The sequence below is a fragment of the Vombatus ursinus genome, unplaced genomic scaffold, assembly GCF_900497805.2.
Source record: "Vombatus ursinus unplaced genomic scaffold, bare-nosed wombat genome assembly UNPS02014832.1, whole genome shotgun sequence".
Classification (NCBI taxonomy): Eukaryota; Metazoa; Chordata; class Mammalia; order Diprotodontia; family Vombatidae; genus Vombatus; species Vombatus ursinus.
The window spans coordinates 16,332,573-16,359,458 of NW_020954610.1; the positions used below are offsets into that span (position 1 = coordinate 16,332,573).

The 26,886-nt window shown below is 37.0% G+C and overlaps 1 protein-coding gene across 3 annotated transcripts in view; it reads right to left on the reverse strand.

Moving 5' to 3' along the window:
- Window positions 1–26,886, reverse strand: part of ECPAS (Ecm29 proteasome adaptor and scaffold) — a 158,156-nt gene that overhangs the window by 105,973 nt on the left and 25,297 nt on the right. For all 3 annotated transcript variants that reach the window (XM_027839069.1, XM_027839068.1, XM_027839066.1), the window contains 2 exons: window positions 5,069–5,199; window positions 1,582–1,698 (listed from right to left, as the gene is read on the reverse strand). In XM_027839069.1, the coding sequence (XP_027694870.1) occupies window positions 1,582–1,698; window positions 5,069–5,199 (248 nt within the window). The remainder of the gene's footprint in view (window positions 1–1,581; window positions 1,699–5,068; window positions 5,200–26,886) is intronic.

Genomic DNA, 26,886 nt, shown 5'->3' on the forward strand with positions numbered 1-26,886 from the left:
AGAAAAAAAACACCAATCCATCAGTGAATTATAGATACTTGAACTACCAGGTTTGAGGAAAAATTACAATCTGAAGCTCTCATCAGCCTTTACCACTGACAATGAAAAAAAAGGTCTACACACTATAAATTTCTTACATACAGTTTTAAGTTAATTCAGCTTTAAACTAGATTATGACTTTTGGAACAGCCTGTTCATGTACGGCGAAACTGAGGCAGATTCATTAGATCTTTGTTAACTACATTAACTCTTCCAGGTCTAACAATTTTTCATACATACCTCTAATATTATTAAAGAACTCTTATTACTAAATCTAAACATATAGTATTCAACTTCTGCAATATAAAGCTGACATTTTTGTTTTTGTTTCTGAAATAGGGGAACAAGCCTACCTTAAAAATACCTTAAGTTACAGATGTACCTAAACAAAAAACAAGAATATCAAAATTTATTTGGGGAAACAAAGTGCTACAGTTTGGATGAAATATATAGTACATAAATGAGAAACAAGGCTCAAAAGGCAGACTAGAGCTCTCTATGGTGGGCACTAGGGAAGCACTTAAGATGTTTCTATATGGGAACTTGACAGAGTGTGTTGGGTGGATTGGTGAAAGTAAAAACTAGAGACATCTTGGAGTTAATGACAGTCTGAACTAGAATGGTGGTAATGGAAAGAAGTAGATGAGATATTCTAGACATGGAGTCAGTAGGACTTTGTGAAATACTAGATGTGGGAAGTGAGGAAAAGGGAAGAGTCAAAGATGACCATCCAATTTATTAAAATTAAAATGACACAATTTTTCTGGCAACATTTAGTACTTAGATCAAAATATATTTGTAATGTGGTGAAAGGTGAGCAGCTTATCTGACTAAACACATAGAAGAATGCCACTTAACACTTGAACCTTTCTGGATAAAAAAGGTACTGTATCTGTAGCAAAGCCATTTGTTAAAGAGACTAGGCATTATTATATGATATAAAAACTGTTTACATATAGACTCTGAAAATTGTTAACTTTTCAAAAGAAAACAGTGTGATCTGAATCTCATTATCAAGAACCTTTCTTGATAAGTAAGCCTTTGCTTACTTTACCCTTATTTAAGTAACAGATGGTTTTTCAAAAATCCCCTAAAATACCAAAAGGATAAGATGGAAGATATATAAACAAAAAAATTTCAAACCAAACTGTGCCTTTCTTGTTTTTCCCTCTACATTCTTATTTTTCTTTATTTTCAGTCACCTATTTTAAGTATACTTATACTCTAAGACCCTTCCTATATTTTTTTCTTTTGCTAAGGAAAAAGTAACTTATTTTATGACTAATATATAATTCTCTTGAATCTTACAACCTATTTTATTCAAATTCCCTTTTTTGCTGTATAATGCCCCTCAATGACCTACTCTCAGAGTTTTCTTTAAGGACATCTCTCTGGGGAAGTATTCACCAAAAACCGGAATACTGTTTAAAAAGAAAGTATCTTATAAATTTAACTAAAAAAAAATCTAAGCTCAAATTTCAGATTTTGTAACATATTAAGAAAACATTATTAGCCAATGAACTCTGTGAGAAAACCACTCACTGTGACAAAGGAAACCGCAGCAGGATCCTGGTACTGAACCAATAAAGTCTCTACTGGAAGCTGTATTTTTGGACGGCTCTTTATACGTTTATTCAGGTGGACCAAAAGCTCCATGACCTAGAGTAAAGAAGAGTGAATTTCTCAAATTCTCAACTATTACATCATCAATAAATTTAGTATAAAAAAAATTCACTTGGTTTGCATATCAGCCAACAACTCAATTAAGTGAGTGAGGGGTTCTAAATAATAGTAATTGTTAAGTGTTACGGTATTCAAACTAGGAATGATTCTTATAGGTGTTAACATTTTTCTTTCCTTTCTGTATGGTTTCTTTTATGGACCACAGCAAAAAACAAACTTAGACCTAAAGAACTGTATTCTGTCACCATCCGTGCACTTAGAAACAAACTATGTTGTCAAGTTTTGGAGAGTACAACTAGAAACAGAAGAGAATGGGACTGGATTCGGAAAGAATATTCTTATACAAATTTATACGTAGAAAGTTCATTCAATCAGCAGCTTAATTTACCAACTAATAACCACAAGGAAACCTAGCTAGCTTCCATGCAGTTTAAAAACCCTGATCTAGAAGACTGAATAATAGCCTAAATTTACATAGTAATTTATAATTTCAAAAACAAATTTCTCACAAAAACCCTCTATGATAAGTTCTACAAGTGTTATTATCACCAATTCTATGAATTTGGAAACTAAGGTGCAGAGGGAGCAATCTGCACAGTCACAGAGTAAGCAAAAACTGACCTCAGACCTTCTTATGTATAGGATCCAGGGCTGCCTATACTACAGAATACGGTGTTAAGACGTTGGTCTATGGCTGATTTCTGCCAGACTGCTCACCAGTTTTCCCAGCAATACTGAACAAGAAGTACTTTCCTATATATTTTATGTTTTCCACTTTATAAAACACTAGAATGTTAAGTTCCATTATTTCTGATTCTCCCTTGTCTAGTCCATTCCATTGATTCTCCTGCTAGAAGTGATAGACTTAAAATTCAGAATGAGACATACATTTTTGGGCATGGCCAACACAGGAACTTGTTTTGTTGAATTGTACATATCTGTTATGGTTGGATTTATTTTTCTTTATTAAACTGTTCAGTCCTCAGGATGCAGAGAGAGATATAGTATCCAGAAAGTGATCATCTCACTGTACCCTGCCCTAGTCAGACTAAATCTATTATGTTCCATTCTAGGCTGGGCTGCCCAGAATGTCTCTTTGCAGAGACATTGATAATCTAAAGTAGGTCAAGACCAGAGAGACCAGGAAAGCAAAAGGGGCTCAAAAGATGATTCAGCTGAAGGAACTGGGAATGTTATTCTGGAGAAGAGAGACTGCAAAAGCTCTATTATTTCACTTATTGTGGTTACTACTTCCAAAGGTGCAAATCAGATTTCATCTGCACCTTTTCATTTTGTGAGATTCTTGTCCCTATCATGCTGTACCCATAAGAGAAACCAGAAGTGCTGGGGGGCCACCTCTAAATCTCTTGATATTACATGGATACCAACGGAACAAACAGACTACCCAGTGGTTTTCACTTGCTCTCCTTACGTGATGGGCCCACCTCCTTTTCCAGTCACACATTTCTTTGATAATACCATTTATGCCACTCCTCCAGCAAAATTCTTCAGTGGCATGATGTTTTGTTTCAATGGTTGCTTTAGTCAAAGGACCCATCACATAGTAGACTACTAGCTTCCTTAAGGCTCATTTGCCACCTTTGATGCTAATCATTCTGTTTGGACTATTTCCCTCCTCAAATTATCTTTTATTTATTTAGGTGTGCACATGCGACATCATCTCAAATAGGAGATAATGGTCAGTGACCTTTGTATCCCCAGCACCCACAACAGTGTCTTACACTGAGTAAATGCTTTAAAAAGTTTGTCGAAATGAATCTAATCTCCAGAATGGGAAAAAAAGACAGAAATGGTTAATGCTAATAATAATAATAATAAAATAGCAGCTAACATTTAGATAGTGCTTACTACATGCTAGGCACTGTGCTAAGTAATTATATAATGATTATCTCATTGGATCCTTACAACAACCCTAATAGGAAGGTGCTATAATAATCCCCATTTTATAGATGAGGAAACTGAGCCAGTCACAGGTTAAATGACTTGCCCAAGGTCACACTGCTAGTAAATGTCTGAGGCTACGTAGATGTGAACTAAAGTCTTCCTGACTCTAGGCCTGGTGCTCTATCTACCATGTCACCTAGCTACTCTAACAGAATAGAAATTAAGAAAGAATAAGTCCAAGGTAAGTAAAGGGTTAGTAAAAGAGCACCTAGGCACCCTAAGGATGCAAGTCATCATAGTTCAATGGACTGAATTCCAGGCCACTGAAAGAAAGAGCAGATGAAATTTCCAAACCAATGAAATTCTGAAAAATCATGAAAATTAAGAAATGTGATACACAGCTAAAGAGAGGGAAATGTCCTAATTTTCAAAAAAGCCAAGAGAAGAGAGGTTTCTTTCAAACCACATGCCAGTATTTTTTACTTCAATTTCCTGTCAAAATTCTAGAACCTATAATCACAATGATGGTCTTTGAAAATCTCAGAAAAGGAAACAGTGACAACTGAGGGGTAGCATAGCACTCCAGACAGGTCCTGGCAGATTATAATTTCTTTTCTGACAAGGTGACTAGACAGAAATTTTGGCTCAATTTAAATGCAAAACTTCCTGGCTATCCAAAATTGGAACTTGCTATCTTCAGAAATGGTGATTTCCTTATCACTAGAATATTAAAGTAAAACTTAATGATACTTGTCAAGGACATTAGAGAAGAAAGCTCTTCAAGTATGGGTTGGATTTGATCACTTCTGAACTTCTTTCTACATACTGTAAAGCATTAATCCTTGAGAAGTAAAAAAATATATATACATTAAAAAAATTTTTAAAAATTAAATGATTTGGCCTTAATTCAAGAGTTTATAATTCCTTAATATAACTTCACATACATTAAAAATTATATGGCAACATCCTGCTTTGCAGGTAAAATATATCCATCACTTAGTGTCAAAATGGTTACTCAAAATGATGTCAAATTTTAAAACCTGGCTAATGTCCAGGTTATATAAAGAGTTCAGCTTAACTCACTCACTATTTATCATGGACTGCAAGGGATTAGAACTGTTTCCTCCCAAGCATGCTTGTTTTGGTTTTTTGAAGAAACAGAGATACAATTTTAGACAGGGTGAATCATTCCCAGAATAAACTATTTTATGTGTAAAAGTGTTAGCATGCCTACCAGAGCACAGGTATTCCAGAAGGCAGCAATTAAACTTGCAGTACATACTTAATAAATGCCTGCTAAATAAGCGAAGGTTAGACAAGTCATTAAAACCACACAGAACAGGTAATTATAGAATCCCACAAATAATCTCACAATACGTATCAATGTAATCAAGTACTCAAATCAGACATGCTGTCCTACCAACAGGTATAGCACACTTACTTTTTTGCGTACTCCTTCCTGTGTGCTAGACAGTTTGAGCAAAACAGGAGGAAGGAATTTAGAGATAATATTCTGTAACTGCTCATCTGTTTCAGCATGACCAAGTCGTAAGAAGACTCGCTCAAGTTGATCTGTAATTTGAAAAGGAAAAAAAGTATGAAAACATAGCAAATCACAAAATTCAAGTGTCAGAATTTGGTTTTTTTTCCCCTAACCCTCTTCATCGAATTATCAATTATCACTAATAATTAAGCAAAGGCCAACTACTAATGAAGAATCAGAATGTTAATTAGGATAGCTGATAAAATACATATACACAAGTACAGAAGGGGAAGGGAGTGTCAGTCAATAAACTCAAGTGTCAAGAATCTAGGCACTACAATTTTGTTAAGTTAACATATTACCAAAATAACAAGAGAGAGAATCAGTGTAGTGTTCTACTCCATCCTCAAAGCCAGCAAGAGAAATGGTCAGAATGCAATGACTCAGGCCCATAATCATATAACTAGACTCTGATTCAACTATTAACATTCTTTCATATCCAAGAGTGATCCAACATAGTCACTAAATTCTGTTTAGGCAGGAAGGAAGGGTAACTCCCAATCTTTTCTCTTTACTCTAAACTCTAAGGGGCCTTTTGAACCCTTTGTCATTAAGCCCGTATAAGAGTCTTTTTAACTCTGTGGAATATAACCCGTAAGTTCAGGAGATGATATAAAAGAAGAGAGATTTATTACCTTTTGGGGAAGATGACAAAGACCCCTAAAACAGCCTTAGGACCTCAAACCCAGTTCTACATCTCATCAAGAGCCTAGAGTAGTGATAACTGAGCCACTTCACAGAAAACTTAATTGATAGGTCCACAGCCCTACCTACCCTGGATCTGAGGCAGTGATTTCTTCACTTCTCCTTCAGAATCATGCCATTCAAGAGTAGCTCTCTGATTTCCTCATACTCTCTACCTGTGCTAAAATGTATGCATGTATGTATGAACACAAACATAACCATACATGCAGGTTCTTGCCATTTCTTTTACTGGGTCTGAGGATGAAATAAAAAACCTAGTAGAATATACACAAATGAGAAGCACCATGGTGTAGTAGAGAAAGAACTACTGACTTAAATTGGTAGATGTTTCCCCTTGCAGGAGTTCTCTCTAGCAATGAATCAAAGGTAAAGTCCCTATCCTATCCTGTACATACACAAATACGTGTGTGTGTGTGTGTGTGTGTGTGTGTGTGTGTGTGTGAGACAGAGAGAGAGAGAGAGATAGACAGTGAGTGTGAGAGAGACAAAGAGACTTTCATTACACTGCTTAAGAAAACTGTTGTTGAAGCATTAGGCTATTATTCAACTAGGATTGTGAATTATTGCTCCAAGGACTTTTGGACAGATGTTTTAAGGCTGAGATTCCCAAATACGCCCTCTAACCCATCCTATCAAAACCATCCAATCCAACAACCATTTTAATTAGTGCCTACTACAGGCAAAGTGTTGGAAATACAAAGCAAAGCAAAGTCATCAGACCCAGAAGTTTCTTTTTGTTCCCTTGTATTCCTCCATCTAAGTATATACAAGCAGGGTAAGTTTATATGTAACATATAAATAACTTGAAAAGTTCTCTCCTAATAACTGGACAACAATTTAGAAAAAGGACTGACAAAAGATGAAAAAGGAAGTGACCCTTGAAAAAGATAAATGTTGAAAGAAATGAGTGTATTACAGGCATGTACATTCCAGTACCTGTACCAAAACACTGAGGAAGGCAATGGATTACCAAGTTAGGGAAACAGTAAGTAGTCCAGTTCGATAAGCTTGCATAGTATGTGATAGGCGGTAACAGAACACAAATGGCAAAGGTAAGCTGAAGACAGATTGGAAAGGGCTTTAAATTTTAAGCTAAGGAACTTAAATTTTATCCTACAGGCAAAAAGTTCTTAAACAGAACAATGACATGGTCAGACCTGCAGTAGGAAGATTTTGGCAACTGTGTGGAAGATAGATAAGGGATTTTCTTGGGGGTGAGGGGGGCACAGACATGGGAGACAGAAGCAAGTCCAATGAAAAACCTATAGCAATAGTACAGGAAAGATGATAAAGGCCTGGCTATGGTAGTGGCCTTACAAGTGTAGAAAAAAGGATAGACAAAAGAGATGCTGTGAAGATAGAATCTTCATTCAATATATTCTACAACTGATTGGATATGAGAAGTGAGAGGAAGAGTTAACAACAGTACCTCCAAAGTTATGAAGATGAGTGTCCAAAAGAAAAGTTAACCTCAAGAGAAATACTGAAATTTGGAGTGGAATTGGGTTAGGGGGATGGGGAAGGGAGGGAAGAATAGTAAGTTCTCTTTTGTCCATGGTGAGTTTGAGATGCCATGGGGATATTTGGTTAGAAGAGTTTAACAGCAGCTGGTGATGTGGGATTTTAGCTCAGGGCTGGACTTAGGAGTCATCTAAATGAATATAAATAACTGAAGTCACTGGGAACTGGTGAGATCACTAAAAGAGAACATGAAGAAGAAAGAGGGCCCTGTATTGAGTTTTATGGTAGTGGTGTTCAAACGCTTTTGGTCATATGTTTAAAACACTTGGTCACATGCTTAAAATGTCTGGCCATTACTTTAAAAAAAAAGTTTAACACATAACGCCATTGTATATACTTATTTATTTGTAAATTACATGCATGCACTATTATACTAGTAATATACATTATAAAACTTATGGAAAAAACAGATATTAACAAGGGATAAGATAAAAATAAATGATATTTAATCCCAGATTCAAAAGGGTCTAGATGTCTCCTTATTGACTACCTTGTCTACCACCATTAGCAATTGGTATTTCTAGACCACTGCTTCAGAAAAGCTCCAGCTACCATGCCCCAACTCACTCCCTACTTTCCAGAACAACCACAAGAGTCTTGCCATCCTACAGAAAATTCTGCTCTGGGGCAGCTGCTGTCTGAATTGCTGATTGCCATTCCCAGATTAGATCTCAGCAAAGACCCCACCACCAGACCTCCACTTTCCTAGCCATCTCCCCCTTTTTTGTCCCTAAAAACTACCCTTTCTTCTCATTTCCTGCCTCTCCAGTTCTGGAAATATGACCATGATCAAATTCACTATACCACTGTTCCTAAATGGGGTATGTCAATCTACTGCCCTAGAGCCTCATTCACCATCCCTCTAATTTATGAGACCAATAGTTCCACTTCCCTAGCCACTATTCCCCTATACAGTGGGTATAATCTGCTTGAATGCAGGGACTATCTTTGTTTTTATAATTATATCCTGAGAGCTTATCACAGTGCTTGGTACATATTAAACTCTTAATAAATACTTCATTCATTCATTAAACAGAGTGACAGGGTCAAACGTGGACTTCAGGAACATCCCTTTCTCTGTCCTGGGGTATGTCTCCTCATCCCCAGGAGACCATACAAGGCCCTGGGAGAAATGACTGGTCAATGGATAATTAGACCTGCCTGGTATGGGCTGAATGGGGGGTAGGGTGAAGGGGAGAGGGAATACCCCATCCTCTATGTTTTCCCCAACCTATTTTCAGGCTGTGATCTGCTCTGAGGGACAAGGCTGCATTTAACTTTATGAACTCAAAACACTTTTTGCTTTCTCAGATTTTCTGTTAATGATGAAAGAACAGAATAGAATAAAGTTTTACTGATTTTGAAACACCTCCCCTCGCAAAAAAAAAAAAAAAAAGGAGCATTACTTAGGCAGTTATGTGAAGGATAGAGTGGAGAAAGGAGAGACCTAAGGTAGGGAGACCAATAAGGAGGCTATTATAATAATCTAGGCAAAAGATGGTGAAATAGCTGAACTAAAATGGTGGCTGTGTGAACTGAACAAAGATGACAGGTGAGAAATGATAAAGAAGTAAAAATATCAAGTTTTGGTGCCCAGCCTGATATGTGGAGTAAAGGAAAGCAAGAAATGGGAGTACGACACCAAGGTTGTAAACTGTAACTGCAATCAGAGAAGGAAAAAAAAGGATTTTCCATGAGGACTACAGACCAGGAAGAAAAGAAATAATGAAATAAAGGTCCTGCAGAAGGAATTAGACAAATAAGGTACTTACAAGAAAAAAAATGCTCAGATATCTTACCCAAGAAATGAATTTCCTGAAAAATTAGAATAGACCAAATAGAAATCAATGATCCCACAGAACAACAAGAAATATTGGGACAAACATTAAGAGTCAAGAGAAACCTAGAAAGGTAACTCTGAACAATAGGAAAAGACCGTATGATGATATACTGCTAACATCCTAATGAAAGAAAAAATTAGTGTCTCTTCAGAACCTTAATGTCTTCAATGTTTACTAAAAGGTGTTCAATAGGAAAGAGAAGTCCCGGGGACAGATTGGTTCTGTTCAGAGCATTTTATGAAGAGAAAGATAAGGGAGGATAAAAGGAACACATTAGTATGCAGAAAGGAAGAAGGAGGTGAAACTCACTAACTATTCCTCATAACTGGAGTATATGAGAAGAATATACAAACACAAGGGAAGGGGTGTTGGAAATGGGCACCAGATTAACCAAAATGGGGAGCCAAGATGCTGGAGTAAAAGCAGTGACTTGCTTAAGCTCTCCCCCAAACCCCTCCAAATACCTGTAAAAAATGGCTCTAAAGAAATTCTAAAGCAACAGAACCCACAAAAAGACAGAGTAAAACAAATTTCCAGCCCAAGACAACCTGGATGGTTAATTGGAATGGTCTATTGCGCCGGGTGGACACAGGAAAGCAGTTCAGCTTGGGCACACAGGCAAAACAGACCTCAGCAAACCTGGACCAGCCCTCAAGAGGACTAAATCACAGGCAGCTGTGGCCGTTTCCAGACTTCTCAACCTATAGCAGCTATGGCGGTTTCCAGACTTCTCAACCCAAAGACAAGTTAGGAGGTCAATAGGAAAAGTCTGTGACCACGGTGAGAGAGAAGCTCGGTCTTCAGCCCCAATCCCTAAGCGCAGCCCAGGGGTGGTGGCTGCTTCTGGAGCTTCCGGTCCACAGACTGAGAGGGAATCAATGGCTGATCAGAGGGGGATTACACGTATCTCTTTACTGGTGCTGAGGCAGGATTCTCTTGCTTTGCCTGTGCTTAGATCTGGGTCACAGTTCTAGGTGGTGATCCTGGGGCAAAGAGGAGTCCTGGCATGCTGCAGCTTGTAGTGGTGGTGGAGAGGAAATCCTCCTCACAGTTCCAAGGCAGAAAAGAGTGTTGGTGGTCACTCACAGCCCAGAGCACAGGCCAGGAAAGAAGTAAACACTTCACCCTTGATCATACCACCTTGGAAGAACTGAAAATTTACAGGTCCCTAGAAGTATCTCTGAAAATAGCTGCACAAAACCCCTGAAGTTTGGGACAGTACATTCTCCACACTGGAAGTAGAACCCTACCTTAACAAAGAGTTTATAACTCAAGTAATTAACTGGGATCATGAGCAAAATGCACAAAAAAAGTCAGACCATAGAATCTTTCTTTGGTAACAGAGAAGATCAAAACATACAACCAGAAGAAGACAACAAAGTCAAAGCTCCTACATCCAAAGCCTCCAAGAAAAATATGAATTGGTCCCAGGCCATGGAAGAGCTCAAGAAGGATTTTGAGAAGCAAGGAAGAGAAGTAGAGGAAAAATTGGGAAGAGAAATGAGAGTGATGCAAGAAAATCATGAAAAACAAGTCAACAGCTTGCTAAAGGAAACCCCCCAAAATACTGAAGAAAATAATACCTTAAAAAAATAGCCTAACCCAAATGACAAAAGAGGTCCAAAAAACCAATGAGGAGAAGAATGCTGTAAAAAGCAAAATTGATGGGGCAGGTAGGTGATACAGTGGATAGAGCACCAGCCCTGAAGTCAGGAGGACCTAAGTTCAAATCCAGACTCAGACCAAACACCTGACACTTACTAGCTGTGTGACCCTGGGCAAGTCACAACCCCAATTACCAAAAAAAAAAAAAAAAAAAAAAGAAAAAGAAAAAAAAAGAAAAGCAGAATTGGCCAGATGGAAAAGGAAGTCCAAAAACTCACTGAAGAAAATACTTCTTTAAAAATTAGAATGGAGCAAATGGAAGCCAATGACTTTATGAGAAATCAAGACTTTGTAAAACAAAAGCAAAAGAATGAAAAAATAGAAGACAATGTGAAATATCTCACTGGAAAAACAACTGACCTGGAAAATAGATCCAGGAGAGATAATTTTAAAATTACTGGACTATCTGAAAGCCATGATCAAAAAAAGAGCCTGAACAGCATATTCCAAGAAATCATTAAGGAAAACTGCCCTGATATTCTAGAACCAGAAGGTAAAATAGAAATGGAAAGAATCCACCAATCACCTCCTGAAAGAGATCCCAAAATGAAAACTACCAGGAATATTATAAGCCAAATTCCAGAGTTCCCAAATCGAGGAGAAAATATTGCAAGCAGCCAGAAAGAAATAATTCAAGTATTGTGGAAACACAACCAGCATAAAGATTTAGCAGCTTCTACATTAAGGGGCCATAGGGCTTGGAATATAGTATTCCAGAGGGCAAAGGAGATAGGATTACAACCAAGAATCACCTACCCAACAAAACTGAGTATGATCTTTCAGGGGAAAAAAATTGACATTCAGTGAAATAGGGGACTTTCAAGCATTCTTGATGAAAAGATCAAAGCTGAATAGAAAATCTGGCTTTCAAATACAAGACTCAAGTGAAGCATGAAGAGGTAAACAGGAAAGAGAAATCATAAAGGACTTATTAAGGCTGAACTGTTTACACTCCTGCATGGAAAGATGACATTTGTAACTCATGAGACCTTTGTCAGTATTAGGGTAGTTGGAGGGAAAAAAATTACATGTATGTATGTATGTATAGATAGATAAATAGAGGGCACAGGGTAAGTTGAAGATGAAGGAGTGATATCTGGAGAATAAAATTAAGAGGTGAGAGGATTATACTAGGAGAAGGAGAAAGGGAGAGGTAGAATGGGGTAAATTATCTCACATAAAACAGACAAGAAAAGGCCTCTGCAGTGGAGGGGAAACAGGGGAAGGTGAGAGGGAATGAATGAATCTTATTCTCATCAGATTTGGCTTAAGGAGAGAATAACATACAATCTCAACCGGGTATGGAAATCTATCTTATCCTACAGGAAAGTAGGGAGGAAGGGGACAAGAGAGCAGGGGGATGATAGAGAGGAGAGCAGACTGGGGGAAGGGTAATCAGAAGCAAACACTTCTAAGGAAGGACAGGGTCAAAAGAGAGAATAGAATAAATGGGGGTGGGATAGGATTAAAGGAAATAGGGTTAGTTTTTCACAGCATGTCATGGATAAAGGCAAATGGCAAAAAGTTACTTTATTCTGTTTTTAAAAATAAACTGACAACCCACGTCATTTTAGAAATTCCAGCTTTGAGGCTAATCAGTGCAATGAGAAATGAAGGAACTGGAACTGGCTTTGTAAATCTCCTAATATTCTGGTTATCTATGTATAACAAATACATAAGGTTATCTATCATTAATGGAAAATTAATTATTCTGCCAAAATCTGCAGTCTTAATAATCCAGCTGATTATTTAGAAGCCAAGATAGGCAGAATTTAAGAAATATATTTATGAACCTCCCTGGAGATAAGCTCAAAAAACCTCAGATTTTTAGATTTAATAGCAACCCAAGTTACATGGAAAACAAAATTGGGGGATAATATCAACCTCAAATCACAGAATCTTAAAGAGTTAAAAGACATCAATAGAGGTAATCTAACCAAGCCCAAACATAAATCATGCCAAACAAGTGGCTGTTCTCCCTTTACTTGAGACCACTATAAAAAGGGAAAGTCATTCCGTTCACAAACATCTCTAATTGTTACAAAGTTTTTCTCATTGAAACAAAACATCCAACACAGAAATTCCATGTGCTGTTCATGTTCTATCCTCTGGGGCTAATCTAAAACAAGTCTACCTCTCACACCTTATAGCACTTCAAATACTCAAACCTGTTGTTATAACTGTCTTGTCTTTTTTTTTTCTGACTTAAAAGATCCCCAACTCTTCGAACTGATTCTCACAGAACAAGAAATCAAGGTTTTTCATAATCTTAGCTGGCATCCTCTGAATGATCACAGCTCATCAAGGTCCTTCCTAAAATTTCAGGCCCACAACTGAATATAATATTCCAGATATGGTCTGATCAGAGCAAAACATAACAGTATTATAACTTCTTTTCTAAACATTACACTTCTATTAATGCATTACATGATCACATTAACTTTTCTGGCCACCTTGTCAAACTACTGACTCTTACAAAGCTTACAAGACCACTAAAAACTTTAGATCACATTTCCCCAACTGTTGTCTATACATATTTTCCTACTTTACTTGTGAAAGTAATTTGGAGAGCCCAAGTGTACATATTTGTATTTATTTCTACTAAATTTATCTCACTAGATTTCACCCATTGTTCTAAACTGCCAAAATTTTCTGAAATCCTGATTTGGTTATTTGACATGTTAGCTAATGCCTTCAAACAAGTCACTAAGAAAAATGCTGAACAGCATACGGTCAAGGACAAATCTTTGGTATGATCAAATAGACACCATGGAAACAATAAAGAAGTTGTCAATCAGGCCATAATTGGATCCAGCTCTGACTCCATCTATCTCTATCAATTTTATCTACACTTCTCCATCTTGTCCATAAGAAACTTCATGAACTATTTGCTTAAATCTACATATATTATACCTACAGTATAATTGCAAACAATTTGTCAAGTTACTAGTTAACAAAAAAAGGAAATAAGTTTAGTCTGTCATGACTTGTTTTTAGTAAAACCAGGATGGATCTTACTAACGATCACTGCTATACTTTCTAAATGCTCACACATCAGCCCTTTAATAAAGTCCTCAAAAATCATCCCTTTAACCTTATTTCAATGGATATTATCTGTAATCTCATCAATGTGAGTCCCTCATCCAATAGTAAAGATCATTCCTAGCCACACTTTCTTCCTTCAGACTCTAGCTCAAGTGTTCTGATAAATCCACCAATGAAGGGCCATGTAACATTCAGGAAGCTGTCCTCTAGGTCTTTTAACACTAGGTTGGTATAATACAAATAAGCAAGTTTAATTAGTTGCACTGATGTTCACCACTAATTTTTAGTCAAACTTTTTTTAGAATGTGGTACTTAGTATCTTCTAATGCCACAGAAAGACATGGAAAGAAAAAAGACCACTGTATTTAACAATGAATAACCTTTGAATGAGCAAAATGCATTTTCTAAGGCAGAGAAAGAAAAGGAGAAAAAGTCTCATTATGAAAGAAGTTTCTGACAATTTCTGTATGACATATTTTGTACCATGTACATAACTTAAAATCTTACAATCTCTCTCATTTTATTCATAAAATGGATTGTTAGCTCATGGCAAAAACAAAACAAAACAAAACCTAGTACTAGTACAGAAAAAGTACTTTTAAGCAAAAGTGGTTATATAAACAATGCTTGTTAGAAATATACCATATAGCTTTAACTTTTCTCATAAATGATAAATAGAAAACTTTTCCCATAAATGAAGAATGGAAAAGTTAGGGTCAATCAATAAGTATTTATTAACTGCTTACTATGTACCAGGCACTGGTACACAGTACTGACTATAAGGATACAAAGAAAGACAAAACTAATCTCTGTACTCACAGAACTTACAGGTTAACAGCAAAGACATCATGTAGGTAAAGAGGTACATATTCAATAAATACAGAGTAGAAGGAAGGTTAACTTTAGGAAGGCTTAACTGCCTGGGAGTAAAGGGAAGGCCTCTTCTAGAATACAGCATTTAAACTGAATCCTGAAAGAAGTCATCCATGGATGCCAAGAGGCAGAAGTGAAAAAGCATTCCAGGCATGGGGACAGCCAATCCAAAGGCCTGGAGACTAGGGATGGAAATAGTTTTTGTGAGGAAAAGTAAGCAGTCCAGTGATAACTGGATCACAGAATGCATGGAATAGAGCAACAATCCTTTCATGATGCTTGTAAGAACTAGGATATTCTAGCGCCATCACAGTGAGAATCATCATTCTCACAATCATGACCTTGTGACATTGTGAGATGATAACCTACGGCTAAGACCTTGTTCATACACACTTAGCCTAGACATAAACCAGGATTACAAATTCCCTTTATAACTTGAGAAGCAGGAAATTGTTCAAGTTTTTCTACTGTCTAAAATCTTGCCAATTGCACAAATTCCCCCTCAACTACTAACAATACATACCATATTTATTCCCCCATTCTGTTCGACCCTGGTTTCTGCCCTTGAGATGCCAGGCTGTAAAAGGTAAGCTTTTACCTTATCATGCTCAGAACGAATACATAATCTCCTGGCCTTCCCCTACCATTCCTAATCCATTATCTATTATGTCCTTTGGAATACTGCTCTATTTTCAAATGCTCTGTTGCCTCTGTAGCTCTCCCAACACTCTTTCCACCTCTTCACTAACCTGACTTTTCCCTAAAATTCTGCAACCTTCTCTACCTCAGACCACACATTCCCCTAATCCCTCCAGAATCTCTAGGCCATGAGGAAAGGCTGGTAGAGTCCTTGATATCCACTTCCCCTTCCAGACCATTTATTCTTCTACTTCTATTCTTCAAAATAATACTTCCTATTCTGAAGTTCATGAAAGCTAACTATAAACTGTACTTCTATCCTTATTGCTATTATTTACCCATCTTCAATGTAACACTGCCAAAATCTTAAATGACATTAGTAGGTGATTCAGAGCATTCTCTTTCAATATATTCTGGGACTTCAATATTCTTAATATTGATCATTCTTCTGACACCCTAGTTAACGTTCATTTGCCTCCTTAATTCAAGTGACCTCTTTACCACTACCACTTAACTACTAAGCAATATGAACAGGGGAAGAGAAGGGAAAGGAATAAGCACTTATATAGCACCTACTATGTGCCAATCACTGTGCTAAGTTGTTGTTCAGTCATTTCAGTCATGTCCGACTCTTCATGACCCTATTTTGGTGTTTTCTTGGCAAGGCTACAGGAGTGGCATGCCATTTCCTTCTCCACATCATTTTATAGGTGAGGAAACCAACTTAGTTAAGTGACTTGCCCAGGGTCCTACAGCTAGTTAAGTGTCTGAGGCTAGATTTGAACTCATGAAGATGAGTTTTCCTGATTCCAAGACCAGTGTTCTATCCACTGTGCCATCTCATTTGATCTTCACAACAACCCTGAGAGGTAGGTGCTTTTATTATCTCCATTTTACAGCCGAGGAAACTGAGGCAAACAGAGGTTACTTCCCAGGGTCACACGGCTAATAAGTGTCTAAGAACCAGATCTGATCAGTGCTTAATAAGTTTAATAAGAGCTTATTAAATCAGAGATTAGACTAGGTCAAATCAAAGTTCAGTGGGAACGGAACAAAATCTTATTGGTGATGCAAGAAACGGCATGTAAAGCAGTTGTCTGAATCCAAAGACATTAAAAATAATAATAATAAAAGTAGCAGATGCTGGTGAAATAAATTTCTCTGATGCAAATTCCTTTCCTTTGAGCAGCAGTGTGCTCCTATTGTCTCCACTTCACTATAAAATCAGCACTTACATGGAATGAAATACATCTTTCAAAGCTCAAAGCTAAGGCTTAACAGTACATAATTGGCAGAAGACTCCAAGACACGTATATTGTCTAATGATTCCCCATATTCTCTCAAGCCTATGTCACTGCCAATCTACTAGGTACCAGAAGCAATCCTATTGCCTCTGTGAGTCTAGGATCTCAATAATGCATTCTTTTTACCCATCCAAAATTTGTAGGAAAAGGCAAAGATTCAATGGATTCAGGGTTGATGTGCATCTACAGTAACAGAAATCAATAAAACATAGGAGAGAAACTTAGTATCTTAACGATCAATGATGATAATGATCATGATGACAGCAGCACGCACACACACACACACACACACGCGCGCGCGCGCGCGCACACACACACACGAAAAGACCTGCAAAGTGCTTCCCTCATAACTACCCTATATGGTAGGCTGGTGCAAGTATTATTATTCCCTTTTCATAGATTTGAGAATCTCAAGAGCTGAAAGGGACCTTAGACCAAAGAGGTTCAAATGCATGAGTGAAAGGAAAAGGACCTATTACCCATCTTCCAGTTTCTGGTAATAATCAACAATCAACAATCAACAATTAAATAAACAGTGGTATAAATCCAGGGAGGTTAAACTGGAAGTAGACAGAAAATAATATTAGAAGTGGCAGGTGCTGAACTTTCTCTGATGTCAATTCCTTTCCTATGAGCAGCAGTGTGTTCCAAAATATTAAACTTCATACTTATATATTATTACAAATAATAATATGCTTCAAAATATTAAGAGCCTATTAAGTGCCAGGTAATTAATTCTATCTGTTCTTGAAAGTCACTAGTTCACTTCCTTCAAGGTTGCAAATCTCCACAGAATTGACAGGTATGCTTTGAGAAATATCTGCTCCAACAAGCACTACAGTATCATTCTCTGGGGGTACCCAGATGAGAGCCTACAGATAAGCAGTAGCTTAGCCACTGACTAAAGCTTGGGTGGAGTAAAAATATTTGTTTAGGTGAGATATCAAATATATCAAATAGACTATATAAAAAATATAATCTATTATAACCCTAACCTCTAAAAGCAGCTGAGGTGGATGGAAACACAGGCATGAGGAAAAATCTCAGAGAAAGAGTAAACCACAAGCTACACCTAGTCAAGCCAAAATTCACTAAGAAAAGCAAATCAACTGGACAAGGAAATTAAGTACAAAAAAGCATTCTAAAGCTGCAGAAGTTAGCAAAAAGTAAAATGGAACACACCACGATGAGAAAAAGGCATCAACAAAATGAAGAGATGTCCAAGAACTTCCTTGCCCGGGTATTGTTTGGACAACAGCACGCTTGCCACAACTTTTCTTTATTCCAAGAGGTGTGGTAAGAGGGGTTATTTTTAGCTCCTCTCAATTTTCCTGGCCCATTACCCCAATGCTTATTTCCATATCCAATCCTGACTCTCTATGACCTAGCATTTTCATGAGTCATTAGCCATTACCACAAAAATCTTCAAAATCTTTCTCTTTCCACTGGCTCCTTCTCATCCTACCTACAAATTTGCTCAGATATCCCTCCTAATCCTAAAAAGAGCTTCCTCTTGACATTCAGCCTCTCTCCCCATTTCTCTTGTCCCCTTCACAATCACAATCTCTTGAAGAACTGTCCTATGCCCAATATTATGTTTTTCCACTACAATTTCTTCAACCTTTTGCATATCTAGCTTGTATCACCCATCACTCTCCTGAACCTGCTCTTAGAAAAGGTCATAGATATCCTGATTATTCCTTCACTTCTCTTCAAAAAAGGACTCCCTGATAACCCCTCTTTCAGATATACTCTTGATTTTTCTCCTACCTCTTTAACTTCTTACTTTTTGAATTCTTGAACCCTTATATGATGTTCCCCAATGTTCTTTCCTCAGGTTCATTCTTTCTCTATACCCTTTTAATTTGATTTACTGTAATAATTCTGATTAGCAACAGTATACAGAAGATTCCTCAAAACTTCTCTAGCTCTGACCTTTCCCATGGGCTCAATATCCACATCTCTAACAGTTTCTCAAACGCATGTCTAAAGAAGAACATATCTTCCCCTCCCTTGCCAAATCTGTTCCTCTACCTCGTCCTGACTTCACAATTCCCTGTGACTGGCATCACCTTTCACCCAGTCTCACATAACAACAATGAGCATTTACAAATAGCTTCAAAGTTTACAAAGTTTCCATGTTCAAAACTTCAGTGTTACCTTTGCAGCACAGTTTCCTTTTACTCCCCTTCCCACTGGCCTGATGAGTGTTCCTCCCATCTCTCTGTTCTGTGCCTTTGCACAAGTGATCTCACATTTCCGGAATGTACCTCTTCCCACCCGTTGTATAACACTCCTGGCTTCCTTCAAAGCCCAACTCAGACACTACCTCCCACGCAAGGCCTTTCATTTATGTGGCACCCTGGAAAGAGCGCTAACTTGAAGTTAGGAGGACCAAGTTCAAATCCTGCCTCTAATTCTTACTCACTATGTGATCCTGAGCAAGTCACTTAACCTGTCATCATCAGTTTCCACATCTATAAAATGGAGATTATAACAGCACTTACCTCACAAGGTTGTTGAGTGGATCAAATTAAATACTGAGATATTACGTGTAGTTCCTTGCAAATCTTAAAAGTACAATATAAATATTAGCTATTATCCTCCTCCCAGTTTTTAGCACTCTCTTCCTCTTGAAATTACCTTGCATTATTTTGCATATACTTTGTATTTCCTTGTGTACATGCTGTTTCCCCAGGGACAATGTAAGCTCACTGAAGTCAGAGACTGTTTTGCTTTTGCTTTTGTATCCCAAGAAACTGGTAGAATATCTCAGATTTTTTCTTTTCTTAAACCTGACCTGTGATTTTATCAGTTAAATGAGCTACCAAAGAAGGGCTCCCTCTACTAATACAGCTTGATAAATGCTCTGCAATTTATAATTTAGAGTCTTAGAGAACTGCCTGGAGCCCTAAAGTGGCTAAAAGATTTGCAGAGAGTCATACATCCAGCTTATGTCAGAGGCAAGATGAATTCAAGTCTTCCTGACTCAGATGCCGGCACTCTCTCTACTATGCCAAGATGCCTTCTGAAAGACATTTATGGTGGGATGGGAAAACAGGGAAGAAGCCTGATGCAGGAATTTGTTATTTCCCCCTTTCTCCAATTTTTTCTTCAGTAACCAACTCCTATCATTTCTACTTCTTTCACATTTGTGGTATCCCTGTTTTCTACCTCCACTCACTTGCATTAAGACAATAACTTTCCAACTAGTTTTGCCAACTATGTTTTCTTAATCTCTCCCCCAAACATATTTTCACCCCACTATACAACTGATTCTCATTCTACATAGATATGGTCCTGTCACACTTGCCCAAAACTCTTGAAAGAATCTGTTTCCTACCAAAGTTTAAACTCTATAGCCTGCTATTTAATCCTACACGACCTTCTTTTTCTGATCTTGTCTCATACTAGATTCCTATTATTGAAACCAAAATAGATTGACATATGCATGAATTAAGAACTATCACCTAAACTAAGGTACAGTTCAAGCATTACCTTTTTCAGGTTCAGGAAACTGAAAATCTCAATTAGGTTGATGACTTGAAAACTCCATCTTCTACCCTCTTTTCTCTACACTATCTTTCCATAAGTGTTTTATAAATTAGAAGGCAGGGCTCAAATTTATCTACATTCTATAGCCCCATAATATTGACACAAACATACATATATATATACATGCACACATATATGTCTGTGTATATACATATATAGACATGTATACACATATAGGACATGTATACACATATAGGAGGTCTACTTTGGGGATTTGTTCTGCTTAACTATACATGTTTATAACAAGTTTTGTTTTACTTGCTTTTTTCCAATGGGGAGGGAATATAAAAATAAAATACATTCTTAATTTAAAAAATTAAAGCGCATTGAACTCAAATGTGGGCTTTCAATAAATGATCAAAATTTTTAAAAGAGTCAAAAATGTGAGAAAGACTTGGGCTCCAGCAAATGCTACTAACTTGCTTGATATTTCCTATCATTTATATATCTCATAGCAATAATACCAAACCTAGATGTCCTTCCCAGAATAAGTTGATCATTTACAATCACATCACCAGGCTGTCAACTCAGTCTGGAATATTCAGACACCTTCCTATAGTCTCCTTTCTCCCCTCAGAAGGGTTGGAAGATAGAGCACTAAATTACTACCAAAGCCTTCCTTTGTGGAGGGCAGAAATTGGCCTTCTAGCTCACTCTACTGCAGCTCTACTTTGGTTTTAATTCAAAGGAACAAGGTTGCCCCTGTTCAAACCACTCCCCACTACCACCATCAATCTTCCTTTTGTGCGTAGTCTTCCCCCATTAGATTGTAAGCTCCTTGAAGGCAAGGACTGTCTTGGCTTTTTCTTATTTGTATCTCCAACTGGCACAAGGTAGAGGCTTAATAAATATTTATTGAATTGAATTTTATGACCAACCAAAATGACTTCAATTATTATAAACAGCAGCACAAATTTCTCAAAATTAAAATGAACTTAACTTAAATCTAAAGATGTCAGCAATGTATCTCCACCATCCCTGAATGGGGAATCAAAGAATCATTAAATTTCAGACCCAGAAGTGGCCACAGAAATCAAACAGACTACCAATTTCATTAACACTGAAGAAAACAGCTTTGAAAATTTTAAGGAACTTCCCCAAAACCATACTGCTTATTGGTGACTGAATCAGAATTAGAGCTGAGGTGTATTGACCCTTTATATGAACATAGGATTTACAGCTGGAAGGTATCCCATATATCACCTAGTGCCATCTATTCATTTTATGTAATAGAAAACTGAGAGCTAGAAAGGTTATGTGACCTGCTTAAGGTCACTCACAAATAAAGTAACAGAGTCAGAATTCAAACCTAGGGTCCTCTGACTCCAAATGCTTTGCTCTATAAGCAAAGTCACTGTCATAATTCCAAGAATCATTGCCTTAAGGAATGCCACAAGTGAAAGTAAAACTGTTTGATGAGTACAACTTGACTCTGAGCTTTAAAAAACCTATTTAGATAGTTATATTCTTGGGGAGGTCTAGGAGAACTACAACCCAATTCTAATATGAAGGTTTATTTGTACCCTTTTCCCAAGAATTACAAATGCTCCTTTACTATGGACTTTGACAAGAGAAGAGCTATGAAACTATTAAGCAAGTAAATACCACAGTGTATGTTCCTTTCTGATTCATGATAAATCTTTAAGACAGAAAACCTGGCTCAAGTCAGAAGAAACTAGAACTGCTAATTACAGATGTAGTGTTTTTCCCAATAGTACATACAATAAATTTGGATTAACAGAAACCACACTAGCCAGAATTTTTAAATAACTGAAGTTTTATGCTGTATTTAAGCTACAGAGGAAAAGAAGTCAAAGCAAGGGGTGAAAAAAGTGCATCGCAGATTTAAAAAAAAAATTAGGAAAGTCCCATATGGATCCACAAGGACTCCAAGATCTTCAATTGTCCCAGAAACACTGTTTATTACACAGGGCTGCAAAGCAATATTACTGAATCTTTAGCAAATACAGTACAGTTCAGGAGAAAGAGCTTTAGACTGAGAGGGTAAAAACTGGGCTCTAGTTCTACCTCTGCTGTTAACTAGTTGTGTTAGTTAGGACAGCCAAGGCTTCAAGACTTTAGTTATACGACTGTAAGAAGAGAATTTTCTAGATGACTTTTAATATTCCTTGGGCCAAATTAGAAGGAAAAACAGAAACAAATTAATGCTTCCTTCAAAGCAGTCAACTTGAAAGGATATATTTATTCCAAAGATGCTGTTTTTGTTGTTGAGTTGTTTCAGTCATATCCAACTCTGCAAGACCCTAATTTGGGGTTTTCTCAGAGAAGATACTGGAGTGATTTGCCAGCTCATATCACAGATGAGGAAACGGGGTGAAGTGACTTGACCAGGGTCACACAGCGAGTAAGCATCTGAGACCATATCTGAACTCAGGAAGATGAGTCTTCCTGACTCCAGGTTTAGCACTCTATGCACTGCACCACCTTGCTTCCCCCTAATGACGCTGTTACTGTTCAAAATGTTTTGAGTTCCTATGCCCAAACTCCAATAAAATTGTGCATACCCTTTGACCCAGCAATACCATTTCTAGATCTGTATCCTAAAGACATCATAAAAACAGGGAAAGGACCTACATGTACAAAAATATTTATAGCAGCTCTTTTTGTGGTGGACAAGAATTGGAAATTGAGGGGATGCCCATCAATTGGGGAATGGCTGAACAAGTTGTGCTATATGAATGCAATGGAATACTATCATGCTATAAGAAATGAGGAACAGGCAGACTTCGAAAAAACTTGGAAAGACTTACATAAACTGATACAGAGTGAAATGAGCAGAACTATAAGAACATTGTACACAATAACATGAACATTATGAAATGATCAACTTTGATAGACTTGGCTCTTCACAGCAACACAAGAATCTAAGAAACTCCAAAAGATTCATGACGGAAATTGCTATCCACACCCAGAGAAAGAACTATGGAGTCTGAATGCAGATGGAAACATACTATTTGCTCCCTTTTTCCTTTGTTGTTTTGTTTTATTGCTTCATTCTCGTGGTTTCTCCCATTAATTCTAGTTGTTCTTTACATCATGACTAATGGGAAAATATGCTTTATGTGAATGTATAAGTAGAGCCTATATCAGATTGCACGCCATCTTGGGGTGGGAGGAAGAAGTAGGAGGGGCAGAAATTTTAAAAGTCAAAATCTTATGGAAGTGAATGTTGAAAACCAAAAATAAATAATTAATTTAAAAATATATATATTTTGAGTTCCTGTCTGGAAATGTTTCCACAACTAGTTAATGAGCAATACCCCACGACACAAGTTTCATTATAAGACCTCATTTTAAACAACAACAAAAAAAGAATATTGTCCAACTTGATCATCCAATTTAATCACTAGACTTGATTCCAAATGACTGAACTGATTAATGACTGAAATGATTGCTTCAAAAAATCAAATTCCCTTTCTGAAGGACAAATATTTACAACAGCTAATGATATTCAAAATTAAGATGTCTAAGATTCTTGGCATACTTACAAAAGCAACACAAAATATTCTGAGCAATGGCATCATTGGAATAACGGTATTTGAATACTTTTGAAAAATAACACACATAGGGATATTATAAACTTTTTTCTATTTTTTCAAAACACTTTTACTTCAAAACTATACCTCAAACTCTAAGACAGAAATACACTTGAAAACAATTTTAAATAAGGTTTCAAATGAAAGGTTTTTCTGCTTAATCCTCAAATAGCTAGAATATTCACTGAAACAATACATTATTCCCCCAGCAGACTTGTGATTACTGTGTTCACTAACTAAATTACTCTAACCTAGTTCTTGTTAAAATTCTTATCTTTAAACTACATAGAGAGATGATCTTTTAAATAACTAATGTTATGACAAACTTTTAGCAAAATATATAATAAAGATCAACAAAAATGCTAGGATCTCTTCAATAACATAAAAATGCCACAAAACAAAAACAAACAAAAAAGATTTAAATTGGTTTCCAAGAAATAGGGGAAGGGAAAAAAGGATGGGAAAACAGGAGAAACTGTAGAAGCTGCAGATTTCAAACTGCTGCTGCTCAAGGGGCTACAGGGTATAGCTTTTCCCCTCTAGCTTAGATGGGAACCTCTGTTGCTCTGTACCACTCCCATCACGAAAATATAGACTCCACTCCATTAATAAAGGATTCCACCACCCCATTGCCATATAATCCATCACCTATTACTAAAGCTCTAGCTACACAAACCTAATAGAGACTTTTCAAAAATAATTCATCTTTTGGGCTCATAATCCTACCAAGAATTTCCCTAGTAAAGTCAGAATTTGGATGATTTCTAGCTCTTATTTAGGTGCACTCAGTTCTCCTGTAAGCATTAAGTCAGCAAGTCACAGAGCACAGTACAAATTTGTCATCTACAAATGTAAATCAATCTATAAGCATGTGTGTGTGTGTGTGTGTGTGTGTGTGAGAAAAAGGAAAAATAAAAGGATGGTAAGCTCAAGTGAAGTAAATTTTTAAGCACCTTGCACAGTATCTGGTACACAGAAAATGCTTAATAAATACATGCCTGTTGCTTGACTGACTAAAGGATGGTAGCAGACCTGAAAATGTTTGTAGGAAAAAGGGAAAGAGAAAAAAGACATAGATGACTTTTGAGGTATGAAGAAATGAAAACGAAAGAGGCTGCTAAAATTTTCTCAGTAAGTAGAAGGTAAGATCTGCAGAACAGAAAGTGGTATGGGGAAGACAATGAGGGATTGAGAGGCTCAAAAGTATGGAATAGCAGAAGAAAGTTTTTCCTTGTAGCTGTGAAGATCTACTTCATTATTTGAGATAACATGAATTTATAGTGCATCCAGTTGGCACAGTGGTATGACTTTTTCTAGTGATGTTCAATAGCTTGACAGTAAAAGCAAAGAAGGCTGGAGGTACTCCAAGGATGGACTTACAGAGAGTAAAGGACAACAGTACAAGGGGGAAAGGGAATCAAAGTGACAGGGAGAAAGAGATGGAAGAACAAGAAAATAAAATCAGACAGGGGAATTTCAGAATTCAAAATCAAATTGATGCACATTTACAGTTAATGGTGAGAAAATGTGGCCATCCCTGTGGGTGACAAGAAAAAGTGAAGTTGTTGATCATGGGAACTGTTAGGTCAGATGAACTGGAAAGGAAGGAGAGGCGTTTAAGGGATCATTAATGTTCCCGTGTATGAAACCAGGGATAGAGATGAAGACAAAGGCTAAGCCAGGAAATGAAACTGTTAACAAAGGCAAGACTGTAATCAGGAAGCCAGTAGATCAGAGAAATAAGAATCTGGACCAAATGTAAGAAAGATTGATGTGTATACCCTTTGATTCAGCAATAGCACTTCTAGGGCTGTATCCCAAACAGATCATAAAAACAAGAAAAGGATCCACATGTACAAAAATATTTATAGCAGCTCTTTTTGTGGTGGCCAAGAATTGGAAATTGGGGAATGGCTGAACAAGTTGTGCTATATGAATGTAATGGAATACTATTGTGCTATAAGAAATGAGGAGCAAGTGGACTTCAGAAAAACCTTGAAAGACTTATATGAACTGATGCAGAGTGAAATGAGCAGAACCAGAAGAACATTGTACACAGTAACAGCCACACTGTGCAATGACTGACTGATGGACTTAGCTCCTCTCAGCAATACAAGGATCTAAGACAACTTCAAAAGACTTATGATGAAAAATGCTATACACATCCAGAGACAGAACTATGGAGTCTGAATGCAGATGGGAGCATACTATTTGCTCTCCTTTTCCTTTGTTATTTTGTTTTGTTTCTTCCTTCTCATGGCTCCTCCCATTAGTTTTAATTCATGACTAATGTGAAAATATGCTTAATATGAATGTATAAGCAGAGCCTATATCAGATTGCATACCATCTTCGGAAGGGGGAGGAGAAAGAGGGAGAGAAAATTTAAAACTCAAAATCTTATGGAAGTGAATGTTGAAAACCAAAAATGAATACAGTATTAAAAAAAATTAAGGAAATGGTGGGACATGGAAGGCTTCATGTTGAATCCTCTTTGTATATTGGGGGAAAAGACTGAACTTCAAAATAGAGATAGGATGCCAAGTGATGATGACAGAGCAAAGGTCTGGAAGTAACAGGGAGAACCAAAAAGAATGTTAATTCTTTCTCCTCTCCCGGTGTTAATAAAAAAACATGAAAGAAGGAATCACCACTGAAAAAGGAGGCCAGAGAAACCAGCTTTTGATGAATACAAGATATGAAGAATATGAAAAAGTGGAAGTTAAAGGAAAGTTTACAGTTCCCTGATAACTCCTAGAATCAAAAAAAAAAAATAAAAATTATCCAACAGATGCATTAAAAGGATGCATACACACAAAAAGAAACTTTACAGTCTTAGGATAAAATCTGCAGAAATACATACTGAAATCATTACAAGAAATGCACCCCATGCACAGCAAACTACCGATAACAGCACTTTTATTGTAGCAAAGACCTAGAAACAGAGTAAATATCCACTGACTGGCGTTAAACAAATCGTAATACAGGAATGTAATGAAATATTACTGTGCTA